The 27,457-nt window shown below is 37.2% G+C and overlaps 1 protein-coding gene across 1 annotated transcript in view; it reads right to left on the reverse strand.

The window, feature by feature from the left end:
* Nucleotides 1-27,457, reverse strand: part of CTDSPL2 (CTD small phosphatase like 2) — a 75,043-nt gene that overhangs the window by 40,712 nt on the left and 6,874 nt on the right. Inside the window, exon 2 of the mRNA XM_028162303.2 lies at nucleotides 12,117-12,326. Within this exon, the coding sequence (XP_028018104.1) occupies nucleotides 12,117-12,302 (186 nt within the window). The 5' untranslated portion in view covers nucleotides 12,303-12,326. The remainder of the gene's footprint in view (nucleotides 1-12,116; nucleotides 12,327-27,457) is intronic.

Consider the following 27,457-nt stretch of genomic DNA (forward strand, 5'->3'; position numbering starts at 1 on the left):
AAAGGTAGTAGGTAATGGCTACAGGCTCAGAATATATAAACTGTAAGAAAAATTGGCAAGAGATAGTCAATATATAAATTTTTAAAACTGTTCACTTTAAAAACATTCTGAGACAGAAAAGCTGACAGAATTCATTTCCAGCTGATCTCCACAAGAAATAACAAATGAAGTTCTTTAGGCATAAAATAAATAATACCAGATGGGATCCTAAATCTGCAATAAGGAATGAATACCACTAAGGCAAATCTATGAGTAAATGCAAAAGATCTTTGTGTTCAATATTTCTACTGTGCCTTTACTGTCTGCAACACTAATACCTGCTATAATCTCTGTAGTCTCATTATGATCCAATAAATTATTCTGAAATCTCAAAGTTTTATTTTTTTTTCTCTCTCTCTATGTATATACGGAACATAGTAAGAGTACTCTTGTTTTGCTCTGCAATATTATTAAATTTGGTTTTTAAAATTTCACCTAAGGGCTTCCCTGGTGGCGCAGTGGTTGAGAATCTGCCTGCCGATGCAGGGGACACGGGTTCGAGCCCTGGTCTGGGAAGATCCCAAATGCCGCGGAGCAACTGGGCCCGTGAGCCACAATTACTGAGCCTGCGTGTCTGGAGCCTGTGCTCCACAATAAGAGAGGCCGCGATAGTGAGAGACCCACGCACCGCGATGAAGAGTGGCCCCCGCTTGCCACAACTGGAGAACGCCCTTGCACAGAAACGAAGACACAACACAGCCATAAATTAATTAATTAATTAATTATTTAAAAAAAGGCTTTCACGTTTAAAAAAAAAAAATTTCACCTAAAACAGTTATTTTCGAATTTAGTAACTTTTTAAATAAAAGAAAATTTATAATTTATAACTAAAAATGGATTGTTGGATTGAAAAAGGGAGCTGGGCGACTTGTGAATTCAATCCATTACTGCAAGTGATGAAAAGAAACCGACATAGAATTCTCTAACTCATGAAAGGGGGGAATGTACTCCAAGGAAACTGAACGAAACTGTAAATCACAAATGAAAATATGATAAAACTAATGTCCCTTTGGCTGTAAAATTAAGTTGTCTTATGCAATAGAACATATTCAAATAGAATTATGGTGCCAATTCAGGTGCATTTGAGAACAATCATTCCGTTTTAAAAAAAGAAACTCAATATTTTAAATGTACACATGATGAGATCTTTAAAAGCCAAAAAGTTATAGCTTTTCAAACTTAAATTACAAAACCCAATGAGATATCTTAAAAAGTTATCATATTGCATTGGTCAAAGAAGTGTACATAACTTATGAGAGACTTATAAACTCTTGCACAGTAGTTTGTGCTGAAGCCTGCTCAATAAAAGTTGATAAAAGAGGGACTTCCCTGGTGGTGCAGTGATTAAGAATCCGCCTGCCAATGCAGGGGACACAGGTTCAAGACCTGGTCTGGGAAGATCCCACGTGCTGTGGAACAACTAAGCCTGTGCGCCATAACTACTGAGCCTGTGCTCTAGAGCCCATGAGCCACAACTACTGAGCCCACATGCCACAACTACTGAAGCCCACGTGCCTAGAGCCCGTGCTCCGTAACAAGAGAAGCCACCGCAATGAGAAGACCCTGTGCTGCAACAAAGAGTAGCCCCCACTCGCCACAACTAGAGAGAACCCGCGCGCAGCAACAAAGACCCAACACAGCCATAAATAAATACATATATAAATTATGAATCTGGAAGGTCTTACCTTCCAGATGAGTGTGTGTATGTTTAAAAAAAAAAGTCAATAAAAGAAACAGGCACTTCCGCTTTCTAATGATAAAGTAAATCACTGAATTAAAGACTTAACTGTAAATACAGAAAATGAGTTAAAATCTGGTATGTTGAATTGTACTTTAGCCTTACTAATGTGGTTGGACTTTCTGTTTTGACTGTACTTGTCTGATACTAGTATCAACTAATCATCAAAAATCTTCTTTACTGTGAATGCATAGTAACAAACACAAGTGGTGAATTATTTTTTTACATCTCAATTTATCCTAGAATAACTTGTGCCAAAATATGCGATGACTGTACAAAAAAAATGGTTCATAACTACTGCCACCTTAGCACAAATCAAGGCACTGACACCCAATAGTTATTTTATTTTTCACTGCCATGCACTTGCATGGGGGAAAAAAAGCCAGCTCTACTTAGGAAGGTCCTTGATGAAGCTGTAAAATTAATTAAATCTCAACCCTTAAATATGTGTTAAATTCTATATGACAAGATGGGAAGTACACACAAAGCGTTTCTGCTGCAAACTGTGTTTCCACAACTGTCGAGAAAAAGCATTTGCATGACTGAGCTGTAAGCTGAATTACCACTTTTTCTGATCGAAAACTATCTTTATTGAAGTAGATTATTTTCTGAAAAGTGAACAAAGCAAGTCTGTCACTTCAAGAAAAACTGATACTTTTTGCTGCCAACAATAAAATTTGAGCATTCAAGCAAAAACTGAGATTTTAGAAAACTTGGACAAAGCACCATGAGACTGACAGCTTTCCAGTACTTAAAGATTGTTCTGTTGAGATCAGTGGGGTTGTTCAGAAATGTGATTTTTAAATATTAAATAATGAACTATGTCAATGTGGGCACATATGTGGAAGATCTACATAATTCAGTGAACCAATATTTTCCAAATAACCAGTGCATGATGTTACAAAATCATATATAGGTAAAAGATTCATTCCAAGCGTAAGACAGACCAATGAAAAGATCATTGTAGCGCTCTCAAATTCAATCTTGGAACAAGAACTTAAGATACTACACAGTTTGTCAAGTTTTGGTATAATATCTGCAATTATCTACAAAGAATATTAAAATACTCTTCCCTTTTCTAAATACATGTATGATTTTCTTTATATGCTTCAATGACAACAAACTACCTTCTATGAAGTTTCGATTAAAGAGGTTTATAAAACTGTAATGTCGGGCTTCCCTGGTGGCGCAGTGGTTGAGAATCTGCCTGCCAATGCAGGGGACACGGGTTCGAGCCCTGGTCTGGGAGGATCCCACATGTCACGGAGCAGCTGGGCCCGTGAGCCACAATTACTGAGCCTGCGCGTCTGGAGCCTGTGCTCCGCAACAAGAGAGGCTGCGATAACGAGAGGCCCGCGCACCGCGATGAAGAGTGGCCCCCACTTGCCGCAACTAGAGAAAGCCCTCGCACAGAAACAAAGACCCAACACAGCCATAAAAAAAAAAACAAAAAACAAACAAACAAAAAACTGTAATGTCATGTTTCCCACTAATTTCCTTTTTGTCTTTAGAAAAGTTAAAATATTATTTGTATCAACATGTAATGGGTTTAAAATTATAATTTTGATATTTTCAAAATTCCTCAGTTTTAACATCTAATGAGATATATTGACAGATATAACCCACATAAACAAATGTTCTTTAGGGTTTCCAATCATTTATAAGAAGGTAAAGGATCCGAAGTTCAAAAAGTTTAAGAACCACTTACTCAAGAGGGACTACTAATGAAATCACAAGAGAAAATATTAAAAGTCACCCCCAACAAATGGGAAAAAAATTTGAGCTGGAAGGTGGAGCTGACAAGTGATAGCCAAAGGGCCCAGAGTTTCTTTGGGGAATGATAAAAGTGGTCTAACATTGACTGTGGTAATGTCTGCGTAACTTTGTGCATATACTAAAAGCAACTGAATTTGTACCTTAAATGGGTGAGTTTTATGGTATGTGAGTTGTATCTCAATAAAGCTACCATAAAAAAACACACATATATCATACAATCCAGTGATGCCAATCTTAGTTATTTACCCACGTTTAACCTAAATATATGCCCACACATGGATTCAAGACAGAAATATTCATAGCAACTTCATTCATGATAGCCAAAAACCAGAAATAATCCAAGTGGATAACAAATTATGACATGTGGTATGTTCATACAATAGAATACTACTTGGGGTACAGAAGAGGGAGGGGATAAATTACGGATACGTGCAGTAACATAGATGAATCCAAAAACTTTATGTTGAGTGAAGGAAGCAAGACATGTTATATTCATAGGTCACTCTAGAAAAGATTTATACAATCTGTAATGATAGAAAGCAGATCAATGGTTGTTTAGGGTGATGCTGTGAGACTGTCTGCAAAAACTCCAAGGGTACTTTTTGGTAATGGGTGTATAATTCTGTTAAAATTCATGAAAACATACTTTAAATCAGTGTCTTATTGTGTTTCATTATACCCCATAAAGTTAATTTTTAAAAAGTCAACAGAGGAGAAAAGTGGAATTCTAAAAGATAACTAGTTCATCAAAAAGAAGGCAGGACAAGAACAGAGTAACAAATAACAAATGGGATAAATATAGAATAAATATCAAGATGGGAGACTTTAAACTCAACCATATTAATAACTACATTAAATGTAAATAGACTAACCATGCCAATTTAAATATAAATACACAGGGTGGAAAAAGGTGTATCATGCAAATGGTAAGCAAGAAAACTGTGTGGCTTTATTAATATTAGGCCAAGTAAACCTCAAGGCAAATAATATTACTAGAGATAATGAGGGACATTTCACAGTGGTAACAAGAACAATTTACACCCAACAATCATAAATGTGTATGCACCTAACAACAGAGCTTTGAAACACATGTAGCAAAACTGACAGAACTGAAAGACAAGGTAGACAAATTCACAATTAAGAGTTGGAGATTTAAAATAAGACACAGAAAACTGGAATATTATCAACTAACTTGACGTGATATTTATAGAACTGCACTAACCAATTCCAGAATATGTATATTTTTTAAAATACATAAGACATTCACCAAAATAGTCTATATGCTACAAAATATCAAGACACCAAAGAAATGAAATCATACAGAGTATATTCTTGGATAACAATAATATTAGATTAGAAATAAACAATTAGAAGATATCTAAGAAATGCCCAAATATCTGATCTGGAAATTAAATAACACATTTCTACATAATCTATGGGTCAAAGAATAAATCACAAATAAGGTTAATAAAAATATAGTCAGAGGACTTCCCTGGCGGTCCAGTGGTTAGGATTCCGTGTTCCCAATGCAGGGGGCTCGGGTTTGAACCCTGGTCAGGGAACTAAGATCCACTGCATGACACGGCCCAAAAAAAAAAAAAAAAAAAAATATATATATATATATATATACAGACACACACACACACACACAACACACACACACATACATATAAAATCAGAATGTGTGGGAATGTGGTACTTTGAAAATCATAGCTTTAAATACTTGAATTAGAAAAAAATTAAACTGTAGTATTAATGACCTAAGCAAGGGGCTGGCAAACTACAGTCCAAACGCCAAGTCCAGCACATTGCTTTTGTATGGCCAGCAAACCAAGAGTAGTTTTTATATTTTTAAATGGTTGGGGGGGGGGATGAAAAGAACGATAATATTTTATGACTCATGAAAATTATGATGAAAATCAAATATCAGTATACAAAGTCATGCTCATTCATTTATGTATTGTCTACAATGGAAGAGTTGAGTAGTAACTGCAATTACAGACAATATAGTCTGCAAAGCCTTAAATATCACTTATCTGAAATATTCACAGGAGAAGTTTACTAATTCCTATTCTAAGCTCCCACTTCTATGAGTTAGAAAAGTAGAAGTAAACCAGATAGAAAGTAGAAGAAAATTTTAAAAATAAAAAGTAGAAATCAATTAAACAGACACTGGAAAGAAAAGAGAAAATGAACAAAGACAGATGTTGGTTCTTTGAAAAAGTAATGAAACTGATAAAGCTCTAGGAGCAAGATGGATCAAAACAAAGATAAATCATAAATTATTCACATCAGGAGTGAAAAGAGGAACATATCATTAGAGATGCTGCAGACATTATTAGGTTAATGCAGAAATACTGCAAAGACTTTACACCTAATAATTTGACAACTTTGATGAATAGACAAATTCCTTGGAAAACACATGACCAAAACTGAAGAAATAGAAAAGCTAAACAACCCCATATATATTAAAGAAATCAAATTTATAATAAAAACTATTCCATAAAGAAATCCCAGTCACATTCCAGAAATCCCTCTCCAGAATTCACCAGTGCATTCTACTCATAATTTAAGGATGAGATAATACTTAGTCAACACAAGCTCTTTTAGAAAAAAAAAGCAGCAGAGGAACAGTTCTTGACTTGTTTTATGATACCAGAATAATCCTGATCCCAAAATCTTAAAGTATTACAAATCAAAACTACAGACCAAAACCCTCATGAACACATGTAAAAATCCTTAAAAACAAAAAACCCAGCAGCAAATCAAATCCAGCCATACAAGTTTGGTTTTCCATTCAAAAAAATTTATGTTCTACTCCACATTAAAAGAGGAAAATCTGAAGAATACCTCAATAGATACAGAAAAGTCTTTGATAAAACTCAACAACATAATAAAATCTTATAGCAAACTAGGAACAGAAGGGAACTTCCTCAAACTGATAAAAGATAACTATGGAAAATATTTAGCTAACATCATACCTAATGTAAACAAACTCTCTTCCCCTAAGATCAGTAACAAGTGTTTGCTCTCACCACTTCTACTGAACAATGTACTAGAGGTCCTAACCAATGCAATAAATGAAGAAAAAGAAATAAAAGGCCTAGAAATCAGAAGAGAACAAGAAAATTATAGTTATCTGGTACATGATTATGTATGTATAAAACCCTATGAAATCTTAAAGAATAGAATGATTAAGTGAATCTAGCAATTTCACATAGTACCTGGTCAATATAGAAAAATAAGTTATATTTATATATATTAGCAACAAACAGAAAGTAAAAACTTTCAGGTATTACATCATTTAAAACAGCATTGTAAAACATCAAATATCTAAGAATAAAACTAATGAAAGGTGTGTAAGACCTTGACATTGGCAGGAAAAAATTAAGAACACCTATATTAACATAGAGATATATCACGATCATGAAGTGGCAGACTCAATATTGCTAAGATGTCCAGTCTCACTAAATGATCTACATATGTGATACAATCTCTATTATAATGCCAGTAGGCTTTTCTGGAGAAATAGACAAGCTAATTCTAAAATTTACATGCAAGGGGACTTCCCTGGTGGTGCAGTGGTTGAGAATCCACCTGCCAATGCAGGAGACACAGGTTCAAGCCCTGGTCTGGGAGGATCCCACATGCCGCGGAGCAGCTAGGCCTGTGCGCCACAACTACTAAGCCTGCGCTCTAGAGCCCATGAGCCACAACTACTGAAGCCCACACGCCTAGAGCCCGTGCTCTGCAACAAGAGAGCCACCTCAGTGAGAAGCCTGCGCGCTGCAACGAAGAGTAGCCCCTGCCCGCAGCCAACTAGAGAAAGCTCTTGAGCAGCAATGAAGACCCAACACAGCCAAAAATAAATAAATTAATTAAAAAAATAATAATAAAATAAAATTTACATGTAAGTATAAAGGATTTAAAGTAGTAAAGCAAACTTAGAACAAAGTTGGAAGACATACTATCTCGTTTCAAGACTCACTATAAAAGCTGCAGTAATAAAGACAGTATCATATAAGTATAAAAATAGATATACAGATCAATGGAACAGAATACATTTCAGAAATAGATGCAAACATAAATAGCCTCTGAGTTTCAAGCAAGATACCAATTAATCTAATGTGATAAGGAAAGTCTCTAACAAATGTTGACTAGATAGCCACAGGGAGGAAGAGAAAGGAAGAAGAACTTTTCCTTTCCTCTCATTCATTCATTCATCTATGTAGTTATTATGTCTCATGGGTTATTTCATTCTAGAGGTTACAATCTGTTACTACCAAAGCCTTAGAATGAGACATTTCTTCAAGGAACCCTGGTTCTTTTTGTGGAAGATGGTATTTAGAAACTAAGATCTGGGTGATAGGTGCACACAGTTCAGCAGATCAAGGAAGGAAATAGATGAATATATGCATAGGGGTGTGTTTGTGTGTGTGTGTGTGTGTGTGTGTGTGTGTGTGTGTGTGTGTGTAGGCAAAGGGATGGAGGGGAGGGAAGGAAAGAAGGGAGAGAATATGAATATGAATGAATCTTAAAACCAATTATCTTTCCCTCCATTAAATTCAACCAGTCAGCCTGAGCTAATTTTTTTTCATTCCATAATAAATGGTAGGACTTCCCTGGTGGTGCAGTGGTTAAGAATCCATCTGCCAGTGCAGGGGACACGGGTTGGAGCCCTGGTCCGGGAAGAACCCACGTGCTGTGGAGCAACTAAACCCGTGCACCGCAACTCCTGAGCCTGCGCTCTAGAGCCCACGAGCCACAACTACTGAAGCCCACACGCCTAGAGCCTGTGCTCTGCAACAAGAGAAGCCACCGCAATAAGAAGCCTGCACATCACAATGAAGAGTAGCCTCCGCTCACTGCAACTAGAGAAAGTCCTTGTGCAGCAACGAAGACCCAGCGTGGCCAAAAATAAATAAGTTAATTAAAAATAAAAATAAACGGTAAATTAATCTAGTTGTTAAAGAACTCATCTAGAAAGACGTTCTTTTACACAAACAAATGAGATTTAACTTTGGAAGGAAGAAAATTCCCAAATATAACTATGAAGCTTAGTAATACAAAGGTTAAAGAGAACAAAGTTTTCATCTAATCATGTTTTTCACGCTAAAGAGCACAACCCATCAGTGGATCATAAAATCAATTTAAAACATGAAAATCACCTTTAAAAGGAGAATAAGAAACAACAGAATAGAAAAGAAAAATCAGAACACATCAAGTATGTTAAGGGTGAGTTTTGTTTCATATGTATGAATGTAGTATATAAGATGTTATTTCTTTCTGTGGATCATAGTTAAGAGATCTAAAAACACTGATTTAATGTAACAGGAAACTGATGAACCCTAACTATGACAGTGTAACAGTATTTAGGTAACAGAGAAAAAGACCATTTTGTTATGGGAAAACTCTAGAAACCACCTATTTAGAAAGGAATAGAGAGATCACTGGTATAAAGCAAATACATTTTAGTTGTGAGGTCTTCTTTCACTTCAAATATATATTAGGAATCTCATCATGCTAAAAGCAGGAAGACTGAGTATGAACACTTCCTGAGTACTCTTACTGACAATTACATAATTCTGAAATGAGAGAAGTGGTAGATCCTTGAATCATAAAATCTAGATCTGAAAGAGATGAGAGATTTCATTCATTCTGTTACAGTCTGAGTTGTGTCCCCTAAAATTCCTATGTTGGAGCTCTAACTCCAAAAGCCTGAGAATGTAGTCATACTTGGAGATAGGGCCTTTAAAGAAGTAATTAAAGTGGGATCATTAGGATGGGCCCTAATCCAAATATGACTAGTGTCCTTACAAGAAGAGGAGATTATAAAACAGACAACACATACACCAAGTGGCAACCACATGACAACACGGCAAGAAGGTGACCATCTGAAGTCAAGGAGCGAAGCCTCAGAAAAAACCAACCTGGCAACACCTCATCTTAGATTTCAAACTGCCAGAACTGTGAGAAAATAAATTTCTGTTGTTTAAGCTACCCAATCTGTGATATTTTGTTATGGCAGACTATTACGTACCCTAGTAAACTAATACACACCTCTTAGATGAACAACATATGTTTAAATTATCTAAATACTCTCATGGCTAATTTATGCCAAGTTAGGACTAGAATACAGATAAAACTTATTAGGAAAATAAAAATGGGTCAGTGATAGTAAACTGGCAAGAATATCAGCAGCCATTCAAACTGGAAATCATATAGTAAAGAAGAGCAAAAAAGTCGGCCCATATGCAGAGACCAAGTTTCAAAAAGCCAGACTCATAAGACAGGCATGAGAGCAATGTCAGACACCTTAGAAGAAAGACAACTCAAAAGAGAAAGCAAGAAGACTTGTCTATAAAGTTCAATTCTAACCACATAACTTTAAAAGTCCAAAAGAAGAGAAAGGAAAGGTACCAAAGAAACCAGTGGCTGCATAGGGAGTTATCTAACTAACTTAGATTTTAAAAGGACACTTGTAGAAATAAGAGAAGCAGTCTGTCATCCAGTCAGAAAGAATGAAGACAGAGGATGATGATACATGCAAAAAATACTAGGGAAAAAAAAATGTCCTAGAAGAATAAGCTCCAAGCTTTGAGCTGATGATAGAATATAAATAAATGACAAAATCAGCAGCATAGAAAGACTCAATTCTTATTTACTTTCATCAAGAAAATTTTCAATCCTTACACAAGACAGGTGATGCTATAAAGGTATTATCTACCTACTTTGAGACAGAATGGTATAGGAAAAACAGCACAGATATCAGAGTCAAATAGTACCTGGGTTAAATCCCAGCATTGTCACTTATTGGAAAGACAGTAGTGCATATTGTTAAATAATTGACAACAATTACTATAGAAAAACCCTGAGTGTTTTAATTGACATGGGCAAAAATTTGCTGACCAACAAAGAAGATCTAAAACTACTAAAGGAGAAAAAAGAAAGCATGACATGATATACGATACAATATAATATAATGCCACATTAGTAGAAGAATGTCCAAATCAACGGAAATAAATATGAACAGAAGTCAGAAGACATAGGAAAAACCTATGTTCGCTTCTGGTTGTTACCTTTCATGAACAACAGAAAAGGGTGACCAAGATGGTGATCTATATCATATATGTCATATAATGAAAACTAGAAATATTTAGCCAGGACAGTGACTGAGGGTTTGTACTTGCACATGAAGAAAAAGAACCTATGAAAAAGTAAAGGGTAGGTATATTTTCTTCAAGATGAGGAAGAACTTTACAACATTTAGAAGTGTTCAGAGAATGAACTGACATACAGTGATGTTTTCATCAACAGGGGCTAATGATAACCCATACAGAATTTAAAGATTCAGGAATTCATGTTTCTGGAAGGAATTTTATCGTTGTTATAAAATAATACTAGAATACTTCTAGGCTCATGTAAATTAACTCAAAGAAACTTTTAAAAATTACATTTAAAATTAACAAAAGAAATTTTACTTATATTATTAGAAAAACAAAACAAAATAAAACCACCAAAACAAAAAGGAAAATTCTAACACAGAATACCTCTAAATCTTGGCCAACGGTTCACAGTAACTAGGCTCTGTTAGTTCTATGATGACAAAAATCTATCACTATGAATAAACCGTCACATTGATTTATTTTTCTACTTATCAAAGTGACAAACTTACATTATAATAAGAAATTTATCATATATATACAAATCCCAAGAAAGAACATAAGAGTAGGCAACAGTGATAACAAAATCTACATACAATGAATGATAATAACATTATCATTAATGCATTAAAATTTCTCAAAATGCTTTTCCACCTGTTTGCCATCTAATCTGAAAACAACTCTGAGGCAGACAAAGCAGTTAGTATTGGTCCCATTTTACTGTCTTCCTGAGGCTAAGAGGGGCAAATGACTTTCCTCAGATCATTCAAGTTGGTCCAGAGTATGAAGTATGAATCTGGAGCATATGACTCCTGGTCAGTGTCCATTCTTTCTTTCTTTTTTTTATTTTGGCTGCGCCACATGGCTTGCGGGATCTTAGTACCCCGACCAGGGATTGAACCCGGGCCCATGGCAGTGAAAGTGCCAAGTCCTAACCACTGGACTGCCAGGGAATTCCCCATTCTTTCTTTAATAACTTTTGTTTTCTCTTCAATAAATAATACATTTTCATTGTACAAATGTTGGAATTCAGATAGATAAATCATCTCCCTAATTAGACAATGTATTAATATTAACAAGAAACTTTAACTTATCTTTGAAATGAAAAAAAAATGGAAGTAAAAGAAATAATTCAAGTAAATGAATAAGAAAACATTTCTTTTACTTCCCATAATTCTAAGTTGAGAAAACAGAAGGCTAAGTGGATCAGTTAAGTAGAATAAATAATGTTTTCTTGACCGACCATTAAATATTTTACATGTCAATACTCTTAACACCAAAATGTAGACACATTCCCTTAAATAGGGCTCTAGCAATATTAGATTTCTCAACTTTACATGCTTAAAGAAAACAACCTAAACTTCATTTTTAATGATATAATTAAAAGGTAAAACCATTACTTTGGGTGTGCTTCCTTTAATGAATTTTTTAATTGAAGACAACAAGCCAGTTTCATTCTTCGGTGGTTTTTCTCCTCCTGAAGGCAGGCTATCATCAACCTCTGAATATTTCCTCTTTGCTCTGGCAGTGCGTTGTGTTTGGATTTGATTTGATTGCTGAGAAGCTTTCCGTGTTCTCAGCCTCATCTTTTATGGGTGCCACATGTAAAACTATAAGAGAAAAATAATACAGGTTATTAAAATTAAACTTAGCATACCCATATGTGCCCAGCTTATATAATAAAAATATCTTGATTAAAAAGAAGTCCAGAGACGCCCTCAGGCAACCTACACGCAGAGGCGGGTCCAAATCCAAAGCTGAACCCCAGGAGTTGTGCAAACAAAGAAGAGAAGGGGAAATTTCTCCCAGCAGCCTCAGAAGCAGCGGATTAAAGCTCCACAAACAACTTGATGTACCTGCATCTGTGGAATACCTGAATAGACAATGAATCATCCCAAATTGAGGAGGTGGACTTTGGGAGCAAGATATATTATTTTTACCCCATTTCCTCTTTTTGTGAGTGTGTACGTGTATGCTTCTGGGTGAGATTTTGTCTGTATAGCTTTGCTTTCACCATTTGTCCTAGGGTTCTGTCTGTCTGGGTTTTTTTTGTTTTTTTTTTACTTAAAAAATTTTTTTTTCTTAATAATTATTTTTTATTTTAATAACTTTATTTTATTTTATCTTATTTTATTTTATTTTATCCTCTTTCTTTCTTTCTATGTTTTCTCCCTTTAATTCTGAGCCGTGTGGATGAAAGGCTCTTGGTGCTCCAGCCAGGCATCAGGGCTGTGCCTCTGAGGTGGGAGAGCCAACTTCAGGACACTGGTCCACAAGAGACCTCTCAGCTCCACGTAATACCAAATGGCGAAAATCTCCCAGAGATCTCCATCTCAACACCAAGACCCAGCTTCACTCAACGACCAGCAAGCTACAGTGCTGGACACCCTATGCCAAACAACTAGCAAGAAAGGAACACAGCCCCATCCATTAGCAGAGAGGCTGCCTAAAATCATAAGGCCACAGACACCCCAAAACACACCACCAGACGTGGACCTGCCCACCAGAAAGACATGATCCAGCCTCATCCACCAGAACACAGGCACTAGTCCCCTCCACCAGGAAGCCTACACACCCCACTGAACTAACCTTAGCCACTGGGGACAGACACCGAAAACAACGGGAACTATGAACCTGCAGCCTGCGAAAAGGAGACCCCAAACACAGTAAGATAAGCAAAATGAGAAGACAGAAAAACACACAGCAGATGAAGGAGCAAGGTAAAAACACACCAGACCTAACAAATGAAGAGGAAATAAGCAGTCTACCTGAAAAAGAATTCAGAATAATGATAGTAAAGATGATCCAAAATCTTGGAAATAGAATAGACAAAATGCAAGAAACATTTAAAAAGGGCATAGAAGAACTAAAGAGGAACCAAGCAATGATGAACAACACAATAAATGAAATTAAAAATACTCTAGAAGGGATCAATAGCAGAATAACTGAGGCAGAAGAACGGGTAAGTGACCTGGAAGACAAAATAGTGGAAATAACTACTGCAGAGCAGAATAAAGAAAAAAGAATGAAACGAACTGAGGACAGTCTCAGAGACCTCTGCGACAACATTAAATGCACCAACATTTGAATTATAGGGGTCCCAGAAGAAGAAGAGAAAAAGAAAGGGACTGAGAAAATATTTGAAGAGATTATAGTTGAAAACTTCCCTAATATGGGAAAGGAAATAGTTAATCAAGTCCAGGAAGCACAGAGAGTCCCATACAGGATAAATCCAAGGAGAAACACGCCAAGACACATATTAATCAAACTGTCAAAAATTAAATATAAGGAAAACATATTAAAAGCAGCAAGGGAAAAACAACAAATAACACACAAGGGAATCCCCATAAGGTTAACATCTGATCTTTCAGCAGAAACTCTGCAAGCCAGAAGGGAGTGGCAGGATATACTTAAAGTGATGAAGGAGAAAAACCTACAACCAAGATTACTCTACCCAGCAAGGATCTCATTCAGATTTGATGGAGAAATTAAAACCTTTACAGACAAGCAAACGCTGAGAGAGTTCAGCACCACCAAACCAGCTTTACAACAAATGCTAAAGGAACTTCTCTAGGCAAGAAACACAAGAGAAGGAAAACACCTACAATAACAAACCCAAAACATTTAAGAAAATGGGAATAGGAACATACATATTGATAATTACCTTAAATGTAAACGGATTAAATGCTCCCACCAAAAGACACAGACTGGCTGAATGGATACAAAAACAAGACCCGTATATATGCTGTCTACAAGAGACCCACTTCAGACCTAGGGACACATACAGACTGAAAGTGAGGGGATGGAAATTGCAGCTCTATTTACAATAGCCAGGACATGAAAGCAACCTAAGTGTCCATCATCAGATGAATGGATAAAGATGTGGCACATATATACAATGGAATGTTACTCAGCCATAAAGAGAAACGAAATTGAGTTATTTGTAGTGAGGTGGATGGAGCTAGAGTCTGTCATACAGAGTGAAGTAAGTCAGAAAGAGAAAAACAAATACATTATGCTAACACATATATATGGAATCTAAGGGAAAAAAAAAAAGAAAAAAAAGGTCATGAAGAACCTAGTGGCAAGACAGGAACAAAGACACAGACCTACTAGAGAATGGACTTGAGGATATGGGGAGGGGAAAGGGTAAGATGTGACAAAGTGAGAGAGTGGCATGGACATATATACACTACCAAACGTAAAATAGCTAGCTAGTGGGAAGCAACCGCATAGCACAGAGAGATCAGCTCTGTACTGTGTGACCACCTAGAGGGGTGGGATAGGGAGGGTGGGAGGGAGGGAGATGCAAGAGGGAAGAGATATGGGAACATATGTATATGTAAAACTGATTCACTTTGTTATAAAGCAGAAACTAACATTCCATTGTAAAGCAAGTATACTCCAATAAAGATGTTAAAAAAGAAAAGAATGTATAATCATTCAATGTACAATAGATTAAACAATGAGTAAAAAAAAAAAAAAAGTCCAGGTCTATAAGGGATTGAAATAAGAAATTGACATTTTATTTATTTATTTTGGCCATACCACACATGACTTGCGGGATCTTAGTTCCCCGACCAGGGGTTGAACCCGGGCCCTCGGCAGTGAGATCGCGGAGTCCTAACCATTGGGCCACCAGGGAATTCCCAAGAAACTAACCTTTTAATTGAAACGCGTAGTGCTTTGAATTTTATTACATTCTCCCAAATAACCTTCCCACAACTTCTGAAATATTATATCCTATCATCTAACAGAGCGTGCATGTTCCTTCCAGAGCACTATGCTGCTCCACCCATGCTGACATTATCATTCATTTAATCACTCATTCATTCATTCAACAAGTATTTACTCGGCACTTACCACATTCTAGGCACTGGGCTAGGTAAGTGCCTAGTAAAACAAGATAGAGAAGGTTTTTACCCTCTGGAGCTTACAATGTAGTGGAAAAAACCCTTAGTCAATGAATGAATTAATTCCATGAGCACAATTCTAAATTTCAACAAGTATACATGTATCAATATAACAAGAATGACTGGATCATTTTGTGGTATTTGTTGTTACCATATGTAATGATCTTTTTTTTTTTTTAAAGTGTTCAATTCAGTGACATTTATTACATTTGCGGTGTTGTCCAACCATCACCATTATCTATTTTCAGAACATTTTCAATCACCCCCAGAGGAGACCCCATACCTATTGGCAGTCACTCCCCATTTTCCCCTGCCCTTAGCCCTAAGCAACCACTAATCTCTTTTCTGTCTCTATGGATTTCCCTATTCTGGACACTTCATATAAGTGGAATCACACAATATATGGTCCTGTATGACTGTTTCTTTCACTTAGGATAATGTTTTCAAGGTTCATCCATGTTGTAGCATGTATCAGTACATTATTCCCATTTACGGCTGAGTAATGTTCCATTGAATGGGTAAGACTACATTTTGTTTATCCATTCATCTACTGATGGACATTTGTGTTGTTTCTACCTTTTGGTTAAGTGTGAATAGTGCTGGAGCGAACATTCATGTACAAGTTTCTTTTTGACCACCTGTTTTGAGTTCTCTTGGGTATGTAACCAGGAGTGGAATTGCTGGTTCATGTGGTGATTTTATGTTTAACATACTGAGAAACTGCTGTTTTCCACAGCAGCAGCACCATTTTATATTCCCACCAGCAATGTACAAGGTTTTCACTTTTTCCATATCCTCACCAACACTTGTTACTTGTTTATTTTTTATTATAGCCATTTTAGTGGGGGTGAAGTGGTATCTCATTGTGGCTTTGATTTGCATTTCCTAATGGCTAATGATGTTGAGCATCTTTTCCTGTGCCTGTTGACCATTTGTTTGTAATGATCCTTTAAATACCAAATTCACATCAGAAAGAAAATATGAGGCCATCGATTTGAACTCTCTCATTTCACTGATGAGAAAATTAATGGCTGGCAAAAATTGTCCCAAGACTTAGAAGTAGTTGAGAACATTCCCTGAATTATAATCTGTGAAATAGAATACAAAAACTACTACACTAATAATTAAGAGATGTTAATTAGGTCTAATCCTACTTCAATCATAGCTAAGCTATAGCCACTTAACTATTTTTTCACCTGTATAGTGAATACCTTATTCATCTCACCATCTTGACGCTCAAAATGAAAAAGGAATTAGAAAAGCTATAAGGTGCAGAGAAGAGTAAAACTACTCACAGCAGTGAATGCATTAGCAAAAAAGTCTAACCAGTTCAGCACTCTAAACTCCTAAAGGTGAAGAAATTCTTGGCAAAGAGCAGGGTCTTCACAGACAAATTAGGAAACTTAAGGAGTCGTGTCTTGGGCTTCCCTGGTGGCACAGTGGTTAAGAATCTGCCTGCCAATGCAGGGGACACGGGTTCGAGCCCTGGTCCAGGAAGATCTCACATGCCATGGAGCAACTAAGCCCGTGCACCACAACTACTGAGCCTGCACTCTAGATCCCGCACGCCTAGAGCCCGTGCTCCGCAACAAGAGAAGCCACCGTGAGAAGCCTGCGCACCTCAACGAAGAGTAGCCCCTGCTCGCCGCAACTAGAGAAAGCCCGTGTGCAGCAATGAAGACCCAACAGAGCCAAAAACAAAAAACAGACAAAAAGTCGTGTCTTTAGTAATGCAACACAACAGTCACAGAAAGTTAGGACCCCTCTGCCGTTTTTTAACATATAGAAACCACACACACACACACACACACACACACACACACACACACACACACAAAATCTACTCCAACAAAAAAGTCCCAACCTCAAAGCCTTCACCAGAGGAGTCCTAAAATATCTTTCCAAACAACCATTTGTTTTTCATCACCAAATAGTGCTCAGTTTTAAGTTGTCATCCCCAAATAAAACAAATACTGCCTTTTGTCCTAAAGAGTCAATGTTAACTTCTAAAGGGATTTACTCGAGGTATGTATTATTTACTTAAATAACTCTATTTACAGTGTATAAATTTTGTCTTAATTCCTTTGTACTTCAGCACAGCACTCCTTAGAAAAGGAAAATTCCCATAAAGCAAATGCATGGGGGAATTTTTCAAAAAGAAAGTTATTTGTACTCAATTTCTGTAAAAATCTGTAAAAATTTTTAAAAAATATTTTCAAAAATACCTATGGGTGAACCTATCTTAAACCCAGAATAATGGAAATTTAAAAATTTTATGAAATAATATCTTCATATAAAGTAGGTCTTAAAAGACTAAACACATACAGCTAGTTCAGTCCAAGGAGTTCAGCTCATTAAAATTTAAATATTTATTGGTCACCTGCTACCAGTATGGTAATAAAAGGACAAAAATGATAACTCTTCCCATGAGAATCAAAAAGTCTAACAGGTTAAGTATAGATACACATCATAGTGTATATATAAAATGCTAGATCACTCTTCATGGAGAGAGTGAAGAAGATTTTAGCAAAGCTTAGGAGAAAGGTCCTTTGAACTTAAAAATAACCAGTCACTGGAAAGAAAGACAGGAGCATTTAAAGGAGGAGGCTGGAATGTAGAGGGTTTTAGTCCATTCCAATAATGAGTTGTAAAAGGTATACTTAATAGATCTAAAAAAGCTGGAGCAGGCAAGCCCTCATGAACTTTCGAAACTGACCATCAAGACTAAAATCTTACAAAGTATGTTCTCTGACCACAATTACAAATCAAAAACAAAAGAAATCTTAAATAGTACCATATACTTGAAATTTTTTAAATTTATAAATAAATCATGAGTCAAAAAAGAATTCACAAGGGAAATACAAAATATTTTGAAATGAAAATTAACAAAAAGAGAGCACATCAAAATTTCTGGGATGTAATAAGCAGCACTTAGAGGGAAATTATAAACATACACGTACCTAACAACAGAGTCCCCAAATATATAAAATTAAAATTGTCAATCTAAGTGAAAAACAAGCAATTCAACAAGAGTTGGAGGCTTTAATATCCACTTTCAAAAATGGATAGAATAACTAGACAAAAGATCAATAATGAAACAGAAGACCTCAATAATTCTCGAGACCTAAGAGTCATATACATAGAACGCTCCATCCAACAACAGAATACACATTCTTCTCAACTTACAAATGGAATATTCTCCATGAAAGACTACATGTTAAGACACAAAACAAGTCTCACCTTTAAAAGAACTGAAATCGGGCCTCCCTGGTGGCACAGTGGTTAAGAATCAGCCTGCCAATGCAGGGGACATAGATTCAAGCCCTGGTCCGGGAAGATCCCACATGCTGCAGAGCAACTAAGCCCATGTGCCACAACTACTGAGCCTGCACTCTAGAGCCCGCGTGCTACAACTACTGAAGACCACGCGCCTAGAGCCCATGCTCTGCAACAAGAGAAGCCACCACGATGAGAAGCCCGCACACCACAACGAAGAGTAGCCCCCAGTCGCTGCAACTAGGGAAAGCCTGCACACAGCAATGAAGACCCAACACAGCCAAAAATAAAATAAATAAAATAAATAAATTTATAAAATAAATAAATAAAATAACTGAAATCATACAAGTATATGATCTCCAACCACACTGGAATTAAATTAGAAATCACAAGGAAGGAAGGTTGAGAAATTAACAAATGTGCAAAAATTAAACAACAAACTCCTAAATAACCACTGTGTCAAAGAAGAAATCACAAGGGGAATTAGAAAATACTTCATAATGAATGAAAACAAAAACACAACACACCAAAACTCACAGCATGCCCCTAAAAGCAGTGCTCAGAAGACAACTTATAGCGTGAATGCTAATATTTTTAAAAAGACCTCAAATCAATAAAAAAGCCTTCTAGCTTAAAAAACTAGAAAGAGAAAAGCAAACTAAATCTAAAGCAAGCAGAAGAAAGAAAATAATAAAGAAATAGAACAGAAATAAATCAAACAGATAATTTTTTAAAAAACAATGAAGTCTAAAGTTGGTTCTTTGAAAAGAGCAACAAAATTCACAAATCTTTAGAACTAGACAAGAAAAAAAGAGAAGACTAAACCTACTAAAATCATCAATGAAAGAAGTGACATTAATACCAACTTCACAGAAATAAAATGAATTATGAGAAAATACTACGAAAAACTGTACACCAACAAGTTAGATAACCTAGATTCAATGGACACATTTTTAAGAAGACACAACTAAAATGACTCAAGAAAAAAAGAAAAAGACTCATAACAAGTAGAGAGATTTAATTAATAATAAAAAATACTTGCCACAAAGAAAAGTCCAGGACCAGGTGGCTTCACTGGTAAATTTTACATAAGTTTAAAGAAGAAGTAACACCAATCTTTCTCAAATTCTTCCAAAAAATTGAGGAACACCTCCCAACTCAATCTATGAGGCCAGCATTACCCTGATACCAAAGGCAAACAAAGACACTACAAGAAAACTACATATCAATATCCCTTAGGAACATAGACAGGAATATCCTCAATGAAATACTAGCAAACGAAATCCAGCAGCTTAATAGAAGGATTACACACCATGACCAAGTGGTATTTCTCTCAGAAATACAAGGGTGGTTTAATATGAAAACTAATCAATCTAATACACCATATTAAAAGAATAAAGGAAAAACTCCACACAATCATCTCAGTTGATACAGAAAAAGTATCTGACCAAACCCAACATCCTTTTACAATAAAAATACTCAACAAACCAGGAGTAGAAGGGAATTCTTACCCAATAAAAGGCATCTACAAAAGCCCCAGAGCTAACATCATACTTCATAGTGAAAAGCTAAATGCCATCCTCCTACGATCAAAAATAGGACAAGGATGTCTACTCTCACTACTTCTATTCAACATTTTACTGGAGGTTCTAGTCAATTAAGCAAGAAAAAGAAACCCATGTCAGAAAGGAAAAATAAAACTATCTCCTTGTAGATGACATGCTCTTATACAAATAACTATAAAAGCAAAAACCATAAAAGGAAAAACTGAATAAACTAGGCTTCATAAAAATTAAAAATTTTCTGTTCACCAAGACACCAGTAAAAAAAAAAATCAAAAGGCAAGCAACAAACTGACACAATATTCATAAAACATGTATCTTGTAAAGCACTTGTATGCAGAATACAAAGAAATCCTAAAACATAACGAAGACAAACAAACCAACAGAAAAAAATGAGCAAAAGATTTGAGAAGATACTTCATAACAGCTAGATAACTTGCCACAAGCATATGAAATGATACTCAATATTATTTATCATCAGAAGTGTAAGTTAGAAACATAATAGCATACTAATCCGCACCTACTTGAATCGCAAGAAGTACTGTAAAAAGACTGACAACAATAAATGGTAGCAAGGATGTGGAACAATGAGGACTCTCATATTTTGCTGATGGGAATGTAATTTTGGTAAAAGTTGAGCAATTTCTAATAAATAACACATAGCCCTCTGATCCAATAATTTCACTTCTAAGTTTTTAAACAAGAGAAATATAAACATGTCCACAAGGTACTTTTACCAAAATGTTCCTGGCAGCTTTATTTACAATAGCCCCAAACTGGGAACAATGAAAATGCTCAGCAACAGAAAGATGAATATTGTGGGTTTTGTTTTGTTTTTTACAGTGGAATAATAATCAGAAACAGAAAGCAACAATTACTAATATCATCAACAACATGAAAGAATCTCACAGACACTAAGCAATGGCAGACACAAAAGAGTATGCGTTTGGTGATGCCATTAATAAGGCAGAGGCAAAAATAATCTAAGGAGAAAAAAAAATCAGAATAAAAGTTGCCTTGAGGAAAGGAAATGTCCTATATTGTGATACGGGTGTAGATTTGTCAAAACTTACAGCTAAGATCTATGTATTTCAAAGTATATAAAATTTACCTAAATAAACACCTGTAAAAAGTTCTTATGAATAACAACCAACCAGGTAGGAGTGGGTGGAGGTATAGATCAAAGAAGACAGACAAAATGTTAATAACTACTAAAACTGAGTGATGGTTATATGGAGATTCATTGTTTACTTTGTGCTAATGTTTGATATTTTCCATTAAAAAATAAGAACAACAAAAATCCTGACTATGAGAGCTAATGACAGGGTTCAATACGAGGAAACTGCCGAATAAAGTCAAAACAGAGTAGGACAGGATCAAATGAGAAAAGCAAAGAGAATACTAGAAAAAGAGGGAAAGAGGAACATAAACTAAGCAATCTCCAGAGAGCAGTCCTCCATATTTTCAAACACTGTAAGAAAACAACAGAAACTTCCACTTAAGCCAAAACCTATCTTTAACCAAAGTTCCTTCTAAAAGTTTAGGAAAACAAATTTCACATTAAAAAGTAACAGAAATCAGACCAGAGCCCAAATAGCTATCATAAGAAGAAGAAAAAAAAAGAGAAGCAGAATAAAATCCCTAATTTCCTACAAACAATAAAATTACAAAAAGTAACCCCATAAAAACAGATCACAACTATAAACTGCTTCCAAGGAAAGGTTAAAACCACTAATATAAGAACAAATTTAGGGCTTCCCCGGTGGCGCATTGGTTGAGAATCCGCCTGCCAACGCAGGGGACACGGGTTCGAGCCCTGGTCTGGGAGGATCCCACGTGCCGCGGAGCAACTAGGCCCGTGAACCACAGTTACTGAGCCTGCGCGTCTGGAGCCTGTGCTCCGAAACAAGAGAGGCCACGACGATAGTGAGAGGCTCGCGCACCGCAATGAAGAGTGGCCTCCGCTCACCGCAACTAGAGAAAGACCTCGCACAGAAATGAAGACCCAACACAGCCAAAAATGGATAAATAAATAAATTTTAAAAAAAAAAGAACAAATTTAACTGGAATTCAGGGGGGTGGGGAGGAAGTGACAGAAGTCAGAAAAAAATTAAAAAGTAAAAAAAAAATTATTTCAAAAATGAAGACTAAAAGAAAAAAGAACAAAGAAGTAAATGAACACAACAGACAGAAAAAAGAAGAAATATTTCTAAACATTAAAAAAAATGCAGGGGCTTCCCTGATGGCGCAGTGGGTGCCTGCCAATGCAGGGGACGCGGGTTCGCGCCCTGGTCTGGGAGGATCCCATATGCCGCGGAGCAACTGGGCCCGTGAGCCACAACTACTGAGCCTGCACGTCTGGAGCCTGTGCCCCGCAACAAGAGAGGCCACGACGGTGAAAGGCCCGTGCACCGCAATGAAGAGTGGCCCCGCTTGCCGCAACTAGAGAAAACCCTCACACAGAAACGAAGACCCAAAACATCCAAAAATAAATAAATAAAAATGCTGGCTTAACTCCTAGAGAGTTTCAAAAAAAAGAAAAAAAAATGCAGATTCAAGAAAAACTGATCAAATATTGAAGAGAGTCAAAGATCAGACACTCAAAAGTATAACAAGAAAACTTTCCAGAAACAGAAGTTTGAAACCATGTATTGAAAGACACAGACATGAGAATAGCAACCCAGAAAGACAAATACCGAGACAGTCTAGTATGAGCTACTAGAACTTTAAATTACTGAATTTTAAGAAATGGGGGAAAAATTCTTTGGACATATAGGTAAGACAGACATAGGCAAACTTTTTCTTACAGAATCAGAGAGTAAATATTTTAGGCTTACAAACCATAGGGTGAAAGTTATATGAAATTCAAATATCAATGTCCAGCGTCCACAGCCATGCTCACTGGTTTCCATATTGTCTATGGCACTGCATAGCATAAGCAGCCAAAGACAATATGTAAATGAATAGACATAGCTGTGTACAAAAACAAAAATGAAAAACAAAAAAAGGGTTTACAAGCACAGGCAGTCAGCCCATGGGCAGTAGTTTGCAGACCCCTGATTTAGGCATGCACTAAGTGACTTTATAATGGACAGAATATGAGACTATTCTAAATTTTTCAATAGCAATGCTTTATGCCAGAAAAAAATGGAGTAACATTTAAAATAAAATAATCAAGGAAAGAACATGTAAACCGGCCTTCCCTGGTGGCGCAGTGGTTAAGAATCCACCTGCCAATGCAGGGGACACGGGTTCAAGCCCTGGTCCAGGAAGATCCCACATGCTGCAGAGCAACTAAGCCCGTGCGCCGCAACTACTGAGCCTGCGCTCTAGAGCCTGCGAGCCATAACTACTGAGCCTGCGTGCCTAGAGCCCATGCTCCGCAACGAGAAGCCACCACAATGAGAAGCCTGCACATCACAACGAAGAGTAGCCCCCACTCGCTGCAACTAGAGAAAGCCCACATGCAGCAACTAAGACCCAATGCAGCCCCCTCCCCCGCCGAAAAAAAAGAACATGTAAACCAAGGATTTTATATCCAACAAAAATAACCTGTAGGGGCTTCCCTGGTGGCGCAGTGGTTGGGAGTCTGCCTGCTGATGCAGGGGACACGGGTTCGAGCCCTGGTCTTGGAGGATCCCACGTGCCGCGGAGCGGCTGGGCCCGTGAGCCACAATAGCTGAGCCTGCGCGTCTGGAGCCTGTGCCCCGCAACGGGAGGGGCCGCGATAGAGAAAGGCCCGCGCACCGCGATGAAGAGCAGTCCCCGCACCGTGATGAAGAGTGGCCCCCGCTTGCCGCAACTGGAGAAAGCCCTCGCACGAACCGAAGACCCAACACAGCCAAAAATAAATAAATAAATAAATAAATAAATAAATAAATAAATAAATAAAAAAGAAAAAAAAAATAACCTGTAAAGGGACTTACCTGGTGGCCGCCTGCCAATGCAGGGGACATGGGTTCAATCCCTGGTCCGGGAAGATCCCACATGCTGTGGAGCAACTAAGCCCGTGAGCCACAACTACTGAGCCTGAGCCCTAGAGCCCGTGAGCCACAAGTACTGAGCCCACGTGCCACAAGTACTGAGCCCACGTGCCACAAGTACTGAATCCCATGCGCCTAGAGCCCACAACGAGAAGCCACCGCAATGAGAAGCCCATGTACAGCCCCCCTCGCCACAACTAGAGAAAGGCTACGTGCAGCAACGAAGACCCAATGCAGCCAAAAATAAATAAATAAATTTATAACCAAAAAAAAAAAAAAAAGATAACCTGATCAGCCTCATATTTAAAAACATTTAAATCACAGGAAAAGTCTCCAACATAGAGAATTCCACACCCAGATGACTTCACTGGAGAATCCTACCAAATACCTTAATAAAAAACAAAACAAACAACAAACTCTTCCAGAAAACAGAAGGGAACACTTCCCAACTTATTTTATGAGGCCAGCATTACCCGACCAAAACCAAAAACAATACATATCAATTGGGCCAAGTACTGATCAGAAATTGCCTACATAATATCTGCAATAGTCTAATTTTATTACCTAAACATAAAATATAAAAGGAAGAGTTTTACACATACACATACAGCCTCATCTTGGTAACTCTACTATTTATGTTAGAAATTAACCACCCTCTAGGTTCTTTAGCACTCCATTACTAGATAAATTCTTTTCTATTACCAGTAAAAACAGAATAATACAAGTAAAGATTGGGAAATGAGTACATCAGGGAAATAAATCTACTACTAATGAATGAAATAGATACAATTTAAGTAGATTACATCACAAAACAAACATAGCAATGGGTGCAACATTTTAAGCTTAAGAACCCATGACATTGGGGGGAGAGTATATAAGGTAAAATATTTCCACTTTTTCAACATTTGAACCAGATCTCATCTCAGGAATAGAAAAAGCTGATTGTTCAGCAATCTAAAACTAAGCAATTAAGTTTGCTTTCTATGTATCTGCAGCCCAGCTAAAAAGATTGGGGGTGGGGGCCTCTTCCAAATTGCAACATTAATTCTTCTAGCTTCTGTATCATCTATAAATTTCAGACTCTCATCCAACAGCTTTCTCAACACTTTCACTCTGCACCTCAAATTCAACTTACCCAAGGCTGAATTCACCTTTCCTATCCCACCCCTATTCCCAAAACTGCTCTTCCTTTTGTATATTTCCTGCTGTATTCTTTTTTTTTTGGCCGCACCGCACAGCATGTCGGATTTTAGTTCCTTGAGCAGGGATGGAACCCGAGCCTCCTGCATTGGAATTGTGGAGTCTTAACCACTGGACCACCAGGGTAGTCTCCCTACTCTATTTTTTTTTTTTTTTTAAATAAAATGAGCTCAGCTTTTTTTTTTTTTGGCTGCATTGGGTCTTCGTTGCTGCGCGCGGGCTTTCTCTAGCTGTGGCGAGCGGGGGGCTACTCTTCGTTGCGGTGCGCGGGCTTCTCTGCGGGGGCTTCTCTCATTGTGGAGCACAGGCTCTAGGTGTGTGGGCTTCAGTAGTTGTGGCACGCAGGCTCAGTAGTTGAGGCTTGTGGGCTCTAGAGTGCAGGCTCAGCAGTTGTGGCACACGGGCTTAGTTGCTCAGCGGCATGTGGGATTTTCCCAGACCAGGGCTCGAACCCTTGTCCCCTGCACTGGCAGGCGGATTCTTAACCACTGTGCCACCAGGGAAGCCCCCCCTACTATATTCTTAATCACAAGTAATCTGCCTAATCAATCAAGCCAGAAACCATCCTAAACACCTAGTCATTCTTCCTCTCCTTTGTCCCCTACAGTCAATCACCAAATCCTCATGATTCTACCTCTAAAATATTTCTCAGTCTGCCCCCTTTAAATCCATCCTCTGCACTCTACAAATCTGCCTGTTCCCACGAACTCCCTTCAAAATAAAGACTAAACTCTAGCAATATATATAAAACCCTCCAAGATCTACCTCTCCAAGTCTTTTTTCACTATTTGCTGCCTCACTCTTTGCACTCCAGTAATAAGTTTCTTGCCCACACTGTGCTGTATCATGCTTCTGCTTTTCTCTTTACCTCAAACATTCCTTCCTTTCAACTAATTCTTATCCTCATCATTTAAAGCTCAGCCCAAGTATCATGCACCCCAATAAGTAACCACCCCCACATGCCCATGCCTGTGTAAACTGGTGATTATCTCTCCTTAGCTGTTAACAAATCATACTGAAATAATCTATTTATATATCTTTAACTGCACTAAACTGTAAGAGTGTTGAAGGCAGAGATCGTATCTGTAACTCCAACAACCCGGTACACATGAAAGCTCAACCTTTGTTGAACTGAAATATAATTTTTCTCATTTCCCTCAAAGAGACAAGAGAACAGGGAAAAAAAATATGTCACTGAAACACAAAATCCTCACTGCAGTAATCAATTCTTGCTCACAAAAAGAGGCCTACAAATAAAACTAAAAATATTCCTTCCTCATAAGATTTCCTTCCTTTTCACAAAATCCCTGACCCCAAGCAATATATGATGCCAACAATTATGGCTGCAAATTGTCTTGTGTTAACCAGATTATAATAATGATACAAGCATAAACTCAGTTGATAATTCGCTTTTGAGGTCTTGAGTACACAAATTTCTATCAAAACAACAAAACAGCACACTGTATATGAAAGATTCTTAACAAATTATCTAGGACTAATCTAATGTGCATTCTTTCAAACAAATTTTTGCTGAATAAAAGAGAGAAAAGGGAAACAAAAGTGGGCAAAAAAATATGAATAAGAAAATTGTAAAAAGATCACAAATCAAACTTCAAAGGCAACAAAGTCTGGGTTTCCCCATAAAATTTATGTATATATAATTTATAAATTGCCTATATTAAGAAAATATGCATGCACAGTTCTGGAGTAGGCTCCTGAGGGAGTTACTAGAGGAAGAGCCCCTGGACTGGGAGGTATCAGTCCTGAATCTATCACTAGTTAGCTGTAACACTGATTAGACACTAAT

Source organism: Balaenoptera acutorostrata, chromosome 3 (genome assembly GCF_949987535.1).
Source record: "Balaenoptera acutorostrata chromosome 3, mBalAcu1.1, whole genome shotgun sequence".
In the NCBI taxonomy this organism is placed as follows: domain Eukaryota; kingdom Metazoa; phylum Chordata; class Mammalia; order Artiodactyla; family Balaenopteridae; genus Balaenoptera; species Balaenoptera acutorostrata.